The 11,968-nt window shown below is 24.9% G+C and overlaps 1 protein-coding gene across 1 annotated transcript in view; it reads left to right on the forward strand.

Annotated features, from left to right (window-relative positions):
• LOC123293901 (kinesin light chain) overlaps positions 1 to 7,695 on the forward strand; it is a 72,754-nt gene extending 65,059 nt beyond the window's left edge. The window contains exon 11 of the mRNA XM_044874894.1: positions 7,399 to 7,695. Within this exon, the coding sequence (XP_044730829.1) occupies positions 7,399 to 7,431 (33 nt within the window). The 3' untranslated portion in view covers positions 7,432 to 7,695. The remainder of the gene's footprint in view (positions 1 to 7,398) is intronic.
• The last annotated feature ends 4,273 nt before the right edge of the window (positions 7,696 to 11,968 follow it).

Consider the following 11,968-nt stretch of genomic DNA (forward strand, 5'->3'; position numbering starts at 1 on the left):
AAGTAATTTTTGTACACAAAGTATCTCGTGTATAGCACGCTTTTTGTTTGTTTTTATTTTTATATCGAGTCGATTTTTATTAAACAATTAAATTTAGAAATTAGAAATATGAATGCTAATGTGTCCTAAAATCATAAAAATGTGTTATTAAAAAAATACTATAGTCAATAATGAAACAGATGCCTTGAACATAATACATACTTTAATTTTATTTACTACATACAATACGCTTATTTTTTCTTTATCGCAATTTTCTCTTACTCTTTTTTAAAATATATTTTTGTAATTACGATTACATCAAAGACTAATAATTTCCGTTACAATTTGAGAATGTACATTTAAAAAAAAATTATATTTTATTATGAATCACATACTTTTTTAGTGAAATTGTGATTTATAGTGTCAGTTAGTGCTTATTTATTTTAATTAAGTGGCTACATACAATTTTTACATTTATTTTTTAAAATGTCTTTAATTTTTATTTGTTCGTTATAAGGATTGTACACAGGGAAATAGGAAAATTGCAATGTAAAAAATCAATGCAATGTTCTTTTCTGGTTATATTTTGTTTTAAGGGAATAGCAATCAATAAACGTTTACCAATTTATTACAAATGAAAATTTGTTTACGTTTTGCGTGTTTTCGAGTGTTTATTACGAGTGTTACAAAATGCCAAACATCGGATAAGAACATATTAATTTTTCTATATTATTTTCGTGTGTACATTAATCACTGCTGAAATTTGGCCCATTCTTCTTGTCCCATCCTATATATTCGTTGAACCAAACACTTAAAGCTATTATTAGTAACAAATAGGACAAATTTGAATTATTGTGGAAAGCAACGAAAATTCTTACTGTTTTATTTTTAGTTACTATTAATTAATTTCTATAATTTTATTCCATTTTTAAACTACGTTGTAAAATTCAAATTTTCTGTAAATATTGAATGAAAAATTAGATTAGTTTGTTTGAAAAAATATATAAATTGTTTTATCAAAAAAATGTCTTAACAGCTGCCCTCAATTTTATCACAATTATTGTTTATGTGATGGTGCATTAATGTTGTGTTAAATCGACGAATTGCTGTTCGACAATTCTCACACAAACGATCAAATAGTTTTCTTTATTGATTAATTTTACATTACGAATATGGAAAAAACAATTAGCAATTCTCGATATTATGAAATATAAATTTTGAAGCAGTCTTCCCTTAATCATTTCTACCAAAAATCGTTACACTTGAACTGTATTCCCATAAATATTCAAAAGAGATGATTGAAAATTATCAACATGGTGCGATTTCTTTACAGTTATCTCTGTCTTCTATATGCGTAAAGCAGTAAGGGATGTAGTAATGAAAACTCTCTGAAATGCCAGTCAATATATTTGTATATTCCGTTATATATTTTTTCATATAAAGTATTTCGTATTGATGAAAGAAATGGGTTTAGTTTTATAGAGAATTGATTTTAGCAATGTAGAAATAAACATGAATTCAAATGGAATAAATTTATAATTTAAGTGGAATAAATAGATATTATTTATTTCAATCAAAATATTTACTCTTAATTGGGCGCATAGAGTCCTTGTGACTCTAAAACGAAGAAAAATATTATTAAAATTGAACGCAGCGTGCCGAATTTTCCGAATTCTTCAAATCAGTTGAAATTTTGAAGTTAACCAGTTTGATTTTTGTATGTTTCTAGAGTAAAGATATTTTAAGGGTAATAAAAATTAATTATTTAGTTGAGATGAATTTTTTAGATAAAATATATATTATTTTAAATTTGAAACATATACCTCTTTATTTGGGGCCATCATACACTCCAAGTGAGTTTCTTAATGCGCCCAATTAATGGTTAACTATATTGCCATTTTTTGTCCAATTTTTTTAAATGGAGATTTTATATTAAATATTAAAATATCTTATTTTTTAGTTGTTTTTTTTTTTTTTTGCAATATTTTTTTTGATATATCTGTTAAAAGAAAGACTTAATATATATATAATTCGATTTCGTTCGAAATTCCGAATTATTTTATTTTACACTTCTATAAATAGTATTTATGCAAACATCAAAGAAATAAATTTGCTTTTTATTAACAATTTTCAAATTCCATTGTTAATTATTGCTATTTTAGGAAATTTTAACAAAATGCTGTTAACAATTTTGATAGAAATCAACGTACAATTAATTATGGTAGTCAATAAAAAAAAAATTCTTACTGAATTAAATTATAAACTTAACGTTTCTTGTTAGTTATAATAAAAGAAAATATAACTATAAACGAATTAGAAATAATTTTTTAAACATTTTATTCAAATTCTTCAAATAAAATTTTTTTAAAGAAAATATTTATTGAAGTTAAAATTAAAATTTGATTAAATATCTAATTTTTATATCGTATTGCTTACATAATATAAATAGAGATTTAGAGAAAAATTAATAGATATTTCTACACTTTCTAAGCTTACAATAAAAATCTTGTATATTTTATAAAATTAATTAATTTTGTCTTATTCAAATCTCTATTTTTATTGTGTAAGAGGATAAAAAGTTATCAAAATTTATCGGTTAATTAAAACAATTATCGCTGCCTTGCATCTTAATTAACGTTTCAAATTTGTAAATAATAGAAGTTAAAATTAAAAAGGCAATCATAATTTAATTTCATATTCTTTTTTATACAAATAAACAATTTCAAGAAATTTGATTAGTTATTTGTTGATGGATTGCAGGGTTATGTAGCACCCAAAATTTTTTAAGGCCACTTAATTTATAAATTCTTAAAAACGTTGTAAAATATATTATTGTTGGTCAGAATAATGTTTATATTATATATATACAAGTTATTTGTAATAAATTATTTAAATCAGACACACACAAAAAATCTTGAAATATTTTGAAGTAATAATTAAAATTTTATTGTTAAATTAAGTCAATTATTTTAATAAAATGTTTTTAATTCTTTTATTACTTCAATGTATTTTTATTTTTGTTTTCTTACTCTCCTTTTGTTTTTTTAATTCTTCAAAACATTTTGAAAATATTTTTTATTAATTAACTGAGTAATTATTCAGTTTTCTCACGTACGATTTTAATTGTAATATGGGCTTTGGATCGAATGCGTTCGACTCCACGATATTCTATTTTAATTATTAAATAAACTTTTGAGATCTTTTGTTGTTAATCAGAATGAAGTAGAAATTCAAATTGAACAAACATCTTATGATTAATAAACATATTTTTATTTTTATAATCTATATACTTAATGACTTTTGAAATTTTAATTATATTTGAATATCACATCGACTTTGATATGACTGAAGAATGACTGACATTCATTTCCATTAGCTAATTATAGAAAAACTAAATGCAACTTAAAAAACGCTTAATTAGTTTATTTTTAATTCTCAACCATTTTATTTCTTTGCCATTAGCATGATTGATTACAACTAATTTTCTGAATATTTTTGCAATAAATATAGTTAATTACTTGAAAAAATTGGCAATATCCTTAAATAAATAAAAATTATTGCAGTAATATTTAAAAAAATTTATTATATTAATTAAAAGAGAATTGAAAAAAGTACGCTTGCATCAAGTAAGTAAAAAAAATTGTATATAAGCAAACAAAACATAAATAATAAATTTATAGTCATTTTTGTATTGCGAAAAATTTTACTTAAATATGCTAAACTATCGAATTGAATTTATTTATAAACACGAAGTTAACCTCTAACAAACTGAGTGTTGCAACTATAAAAAGCCCGGAATTTATAAATTTAAATTTGTATTTTTATTACATTGAATTATATTTTTTGAAATAACGCTTCAGAAGATTTCTTAGTACATACACTACTTGAAGTCGATATAATACTGTTGAAATATTGTCACTCTGAAACAAACAATGGTTTTAAATAATACTAGTTAATATCGTTTTATTGTAAATAATATTTTCAAAATGTTGATTAAAAACTATATATTTTTTTATTTTTTTATTTTTGTACATATCATTGCATGTTTTTGCAAATTTACTGAATGGTATTTGCCATTTTATGGAGTTGATATGAATATCAAAACACTGTATTTATATTAAAAATTTTGCATGATACCCACTTTTCCTTTCTAAAATTTTATTATTAATTAAATGCTTATAAAATATTTTGCAAACTAATCAGTATATTAGCTTTTTTCAGCCGTATGAAGCCTTTTGAATTTAATGTAATTATTGTAGTACAGATTTTCCAGTAATATTTGGATAATTTTTTGGAAGATTTTAATATTATTTAATTTTCTCGTTTTATTAAAAAACATTTACTTAAAATCGTTCCTAAATTGTTAATATTGTATAACAATGCCTATTTTACAAATTATTTTTATTTTAAGTAACTTGTTGATTAATTTGAGAAACCTTGAATAAATTGACTAATAACGTATGATTTCATTTATCCGGCTCTTGCCTTTTAATTCTGAATCAGAGTTCTATTGTATTCGTTGCATGCAGAACCGGTTTTAGCGCCGTTCGCGGGAAAACTTGCAACTTCTTCAAACTATCATACAAAATATATCTTATTTATTTCATACAAAGTATATCTCATTTGGTTGTCAAATTACTAAATAATTTTTATTTACTTAGTTATGTGCAATCCTTTTTTGTTATGCTGTCGTTTTTTTGCATCTTATAATGCATGAAAACTAATATAGACCCTGTGTCACAAAAAACGCACGAATTTACATAGAGGATGTATGTAAATCCAGACACAGAGTTTACCTTAAGAAAATGCAATCATTTAAGTCTTTAATTGGCTTTAAAGCTATTAGCTAATTTTACACTTAAACTATGTAATTAATTGCTTTAGATATTAGATTCGGTGAAAACAAAAATGAATACTGAAGCAATCAAACTTTACTATTATTACAATAATTCTACAACATGATATCTACCTGTGAACTTTCAAAAATCAATTTACAGTAGAAATTAGTTTCTAAAATTTCATAAAAAGTTTTCAACAGCATCGTAGGAAATTTTTTTATACGATTAATAATGATATTAAATACGATAGAAACCGTAGTTGAATTCATATTTAATTTCTCATTCTCTTGTTTTGTAAACGAAGTATTGATGAAAATTCTATCTACAACACATTAAAAAATATTTTGATAGACCGTATTATTTGGGGCTCTGGAATTGCATATATTCTCCATTTATATTAATTAATTTTTTTAAAGAATACAAGACTAAAACGAAGTTGATGATCAAAAAGATCGATAATGTGATTAAGAGCGTTTGATATTTAATTTTAAATTAAACTATTTGTGTACGAGATCTTATCAAATTATCTTGATTTGAGAAATTGCTGTATACCTCGCTGAGGGGCGCGTCGACCTCAATTATTTACGAATAAGTCTTATGTCGTTAGTATAGAAAGTTATTTTAGGTACGTTTGGTTTTCTTTGAACTGTACCTATTACCTGTACTTGAATCATGAATTCTGTAACGAGTTTTCTTGATCTGAACGATTGGAATACAACATACTAATGAAGTTAATTTATTTCCTTAATGATTTGATTCGATATTAATTATTATAATTTCGAAAAACTGTATCAACACACTTCGCAGTGATACGTTGTTAAAATTTTAATGTCCTTATTTTAAAAACCTTCAAGATTTAGTTTCCTCCTAAAATATTTATTTCCAAAAATTTGGTAAACTTATTTTTCGTAAATAAATCTTTATTCTATTTTTTTAAATCATTGTGTCTAAAAATAAACCAAACCCTAAATGATGGTGTCAAATATACCCCTCCGGCCTCCCATATTACTAAGTTGCGATTTATGGTTTTTGGTTTTAGTTTTTTGTTTTGTTTTAATTAATAAACTTATTTTAGTACTTGCACGTAGTTTTTCTCTTTAATTTATTTTAGCATGAAGTAAATTTAATATTAACATTTTGTTCAATATTTCACGTTTTAATTTATTTTCATTATAAACTTTCTAAAATATTTAAACAAATGGAAGATAAAAAATATTTTTCAAAATATATTAAAAATAAATATAATGACCAAAAAACATCAAAACCAGTGGGTGAGTTATCAAGTTCTATTGTCTAGTTTGTCTACGGGAAGCTGAAACGGAGTGCTTCTTTCAGTAAAATGCGTGCATCAATACGTAGATCCAGTGCCAAGCTAATGCATAAATTATCTACAAAACTTGATTTAGAAGCCACATTGCATGCATCTGATGAAGTTTTCAGGTATATATTGTACATATAATTAGTTGTTTCATCTAAATTCGTAATTTAAAATAAAAATCTATTCGTATTCATTTAAATTCGTTGGTATTTTTGGCCCGAAAAAGTTCATAATTATTAATTAGTTTCTTTCTTTGTTTATGATTCAAAATTTTAATAAATTGAAATTTGTTCGAAACAAGTTAAAATAATGATTTTTCATCAACTATTAAATATTCGCATATAAATTAGATATTCCAATAGTAAGCGTCCTATCTAACAAAGAAATTATTATTTTTTAAATGCTGCTTTTCTAGCGAAACTTTGAATTTGTAAATTTGTTGTTATATATTAAAACAAAACTACAAAATTTCGTCTTGCAGCGTATCAAGTAATGATGCGTAGTTTGCATCCTTTAGTTTTTTGCTTCTATAAGACATAACTTCATGAAAATTCCATAACATATATTTCCAGTCACATCCTCTTAGCATCCTCATCATAATCTTCAGCTGATTAACTCTTCATAGTTCATTATTTCGATATAGGAACGTAGTGCTGTATTCATGTTGTATATTAAAATTTAATAATCGACTCCAAACTGCGACTTATTTCGTTTAAATTATCTAAAGAGGCGGTTGTTTGATTCATTTCGATAAAAATCTATTTCTAGTATAGTCTATAGAAGCTAAGAAAATATTGCAATTTTTTGCCATCCTAGAGGTTTATCTACGCTATTGAGCAAGCACTCATTATTAAAAACATCAGCTATTTTTTGTTAGACAATTCATTCATACATTTGAACAGTATTGTTGTAAGTAATTACTATCCATCTATTAATTCAACGCCGACTGAAGCTCATTTTATCGCCGTTCTATTTAAAGGCAGTGGTTGCCGTATTGCTATTCCCAGTATTAATTGTTTTATAAATCAATTTTGTTTATATTTTGGTTAAAATTGATATTATCGAATTGGCCTTTTTGACTCCCATCAAGGGAGAGGGAGGCGAGGTAGCGTAGGATAAAATTTTACATCTCACGGATCTAAAATTTCAGAAAATACGAATAAAATTTTACTTTACGATTTTTAGAGATTTTCGTTGGTGTATTTTTTTCAAACAAAATGCATATCATCTTATTAATCTTTATTAAATATTTTATGATTACAGACTGAAGCGCGCAAACTCGCTCTCCGTTCTTAGTAACAATCAATTAGACCTAAGTGTTCCTGAAGATATGCGATCATCGATAAGTGGTTATTGTACACCAACAACAAATATTAGAAAATTTCTTCAGGATAACAATGCACATTAGCACAGATCAAGGTGGTATAATTATGAAACAAAAAAACTAAATTTTCAACTTTTTCGTTATTATGCAATTAGTAGATTAATTTTGTTTTACAATTTGAAATTAATTCAATGAATAATATGACTTAAAATCCACCCTTTTGTTTTCGAAAAAAAAATTAATTTTCGATAACACAATTGGTTTGGAAGTTTATTTCACATTTTAGCACTGAAGTTAAACTTACAAATCGTTATCTTCATAGTTACATCTAAAAACAGGTTCATAATTTATTGTTAGTGGTTATATATACTCAGTGTTACAATCGTAAAGTAAATTTCAAAGTAGATTATTGCAAATATTTTTCGAATTAAGTACATTTAGCAAAAAATATGGGAAAGATAGGAGAAAAAAACTAAAATATAAAATGTCGTGTAACGTTACATAATAGTTAGTTTTTGTACTTGCCTGTTTTAAATTATTAAAAAAATTGAAAGCCAATTTTTGCCAGTTATTTCAACAAAATCTGTAACTCTGTAAAAGTTTGGAGGCAAACAACGAATCGTCGAATATGATTATCATTATTCTGCCCTGTCATAGCCAACACATGCTTAACTGTTTGTTATTAAAGGTGGTGAATAAATGAACGTTAAAAATTACAGGCGTCATGTTAACATGGGACAGAAAATATTATTAAACTTGCGTTAGTTGCAACGAACGTTAAAAATTACATATGCTTTATACACACGAGATCGAAAATATTTTAAGAATATTGAAATGTGAAATTCACTTCCAAAAATATTTCTAAAATGTGCATTACCGGCTGGCTAAATTACTAATGCCATATTATTAAAATAACGATTGTTAATATCGCATTCCCTTATTAAAAATATTTCACTAGAGAAACCTGTATCTAATACAATTAAGATGGTGTTGAAATTTTTATTGGCCCACAGCAAATAAAATTATTATTTTTGTTCTTCATAGATTTTGTGTGTGTTTTTTTGAGAAATTTTCTTTATTCACAGTTTCTGTTTTGCTTATGTGGGAGATATCTGCCCTGCATATTTTCTAATCTAATAAAAAGTACATATTATCCGCCACACAAAATGACGATATGTGTTAACAAAATTAAAGTTAGTTTAATCACTTTTAGTAAAGTAACTTCAAGTCCAAAATAAGATCCAGTCGATGTGACGCGACCCTATCGTCAATTGCGCGATCAAGGACGTTGTCTGTGCGCGGAGATTAAATTTCTGAACTATTTTCAAATTGTAAAATATCTTCAAAATAATCCAATAATATTTTCGAAACGAAAAAATTTTGTTTTTTGTTAAACAGAATGCCTAAAATAAAAAAATGCTTATGTAAAAATTATAAAAAAAAAGAAAGAAAAAAAAAACACCATTTAGATTTGATATGTTATTCTTATTTTGTTTAAAAAGAAAAACTCTTTGTGCAATTAATGAATAATGCATTGATTATATCACATTCTTTGGAATAATACAGAAAAATAACGGTTCTATTGTTTTAAGAAAATTTATTACATCGAATATTTTATTGCGATGGGATTATAAAATATTATTAGCGGTGCTTTTTGGAAGAATAGTTTTATTTTGAAGTAGTGTTGTATTAAACATTTCTAATTTATTAATTGTGCTGAATATTAATTTATAGAAAACCAGGTCCGTATTAATAAAATTAGGGAAATTTTGCAATATTTCTATTCTACTGTATTATCATAAATTATCAAATACTGCCAATATTTAATAATGGCTATAATTGGTTGAAACATACGTAACGGTAAAAATGTATCTTTCAAATACGAAAATTTCATATTATGTGAAACAATTTTTCGAGCTGATCAACTAAAGTACAAAATACGAATCCAAATCTAATGATTTATACATCTTTTGGAGTCATATCCAGATTCAGCCATATTTTCTCGATTTACTTCAAAGAATGCCTGTTTGCCGTCAATCGAGTTCGAGCAGTTTCCTCGAAAAGTAATAAAATAAGTATAGGGGACAAGAGAAAGTCACACAGAGTTATAATTGTTAAAAACTATGATGGTAGGTAGTATGATATTCTTGTCATCTTGTCAATCTTATCATAATTCATTATATTAAAAAACAATTCGCGAGTGATTCTAGAGATGCATTCGAGGAACTCGGATACATAGTATTGTGGAAATATTGCCAAATATATCTGATTTTTATTTAATTAATTAATTTGATTTAATTAATCTAAAAAATTTATCCTTTTGATTATTTTTGTATTACTATAAAAAATCTGTTGTTAAAGAAGAATAAAAGCATTTTCAGGAATTAAATGAAATGAAATAGAGTTGTTCCATTCAATACTATTTTAAGGCATTTTCTCAACTCAATATTCACGGTATAAATATTGAGTGTGTAGATAAATATGCACAAAGGAAAAAAATAAATAAAATAAATTAAAATCAACATTCAAAATTTTTTTTTTCTTTTAAGTAAGAACAGTATTATTATCTAATTTATTTTTACCATTTTTATTAATTTATTGCAAAACCAGAAATTAAAAAACCTTTTCAAATCTTTGTACTTAATAAAAAAAATGTTTTTTATATAGTGATGAAGTAAGAACTAGGATATTTAAAAATACATTCCTTGTTGATTCAAATGTTTTTTTATTAAAAATATTTGAAGAAATCATTTATAAAGTTTAATAAAAATATTTAATTTTATTTAATTTATGAATATTTTTTTAGATATTTAAGGAGAATTTTATTTTGTAGGTAATGTGATTAAGTTACTTCTTTTCAGTCTCAAGTAATATTTAATATATTTCTTGAATGTGAAAAGATTCTAAATAATTTATTTAGTTATTAATTGCTGTTCAAAATAATAAGGATAATTGATTCTTAATTGAAGTGGTTTCGTAAAATGTTGAAACATTTAATTTATTGGGACAATCTTGAAAGTTAATCGACAATATGTCAAACGACACTTACTCATGATTGTCAATTTGCTCTTAAAAGAGGGATGAGAATGTTATTTCAAAAATAGTAAGATATAGATTGCAATCTTATGAAACTACTGCATGTGATAATAAGTATTTTCTTTTCTTCTCGGTGTAATACACTGAGTGTAAGTGGAAATAGTGCTATTACAACGTTATAAGACTTTCATTTACTACTTTAACTCAGTGTAAATAGTTTATACACTTAATGTAGAAGTTGTTGAGGTATTATCCATATAGGCCAGAAACGATGACAGTTGCGTGATCAATATCGCCAGATTGGAACCTTGTAGTCCGAAACGTTTTGTTACCCTTTAATATCGCGATTTTTTGTATGGTTGTTCTATCAAGGTCATAAACAGCATTGCTGTCATCGTTAAATATGGACGAAACTTTGTGACTGTAAGGGCTTACACACACGGGTGTAACTTTTGGTTGCTAACTAGTTTATTTTCCAATAAAAATAAAATAAATGAAAATAACCACAGAAACTTCTTTGCAACCTAAATATCAATCATGTGTGTAGGGCTTTAGTTAATTTAATTTTTTTATTGCCTTTTGTTTAATTAATGGCAATTTAACATAATTTTTTACATTTTCGATAGAATAAAATAATCTTTATCCTTAATTTTTTGAACAGATTATTTTTTATTTTTAGAAAAATTAATTTTTTAACGATAAAAAAATATCAAAAATACAAAAAAAAAAAAATTGCATCCATCAAGTTAAAACAAAAATAAATAAATATTTATAAGAAACTAACTTTGAAAAAAGCTTTATTGTTGTAATATTTATTTGGCATCAAATTTTTTTTTCTTTGAATAAAATAATAAGCTTTTTTAAATTTTGACGATAGAGATAATAAATCTATCATATTTTGTATTACGATTGCAATAGTATTTTACATTTTGAAACCAACATTATTATTATTTTCCTTGTAATGTAACAAAATAATGTTAATTAAGGGGCTTTTTTTCTATTTGTTTATATTTTTCAAATAAATGGTATAAAGCCTATTGCAATATTTTGCGTTGCTTATTTTGAGCTATCCCTAAATTTCAGTGCATTATGAAATAAGTATATACTACATGACAATATATATACTTACTTTTCAGTATGTTTAGTTGCTGTTCACAAATAATTTTGGGGAAGGGGTATTTTTCCTATTGCCCTTATAATCTCTATTCTCGGTATTAGTTTTGCGTAAAATATTTTCATCCGCGAACTCTTGATGGACATAAAAAATACCATCGATGTTTTTTTCGATGTAATGCATCGGATAGTGGTATCGATGTAATATCGATATATAAAAAAAACATTAATGAAATAAATACTCATAGAATTAATTAAAAATAATAATTTAAAAATATTTCGATGTATATCGTCCACTCCTACCGCGAACCCTGTATGTTGTAAAAATGTTTTTTGATATGTTTTAAAAACGGAAAGTGG

Source organism: Chrysoperla carnea, chromosome 2, assembly GCF_905475395.1.
Source record: "Chrysoperla carnea chromosome 2, inChrCarn1.1, whole genome shotgun sequence".
NCBI classification, from domain to species: Eukaryota; Metazoa; Arthropoda; class Insecta; order Neuroptera; family Chrysopidae; genus Chrysoperla; species Chrysoperla carnea.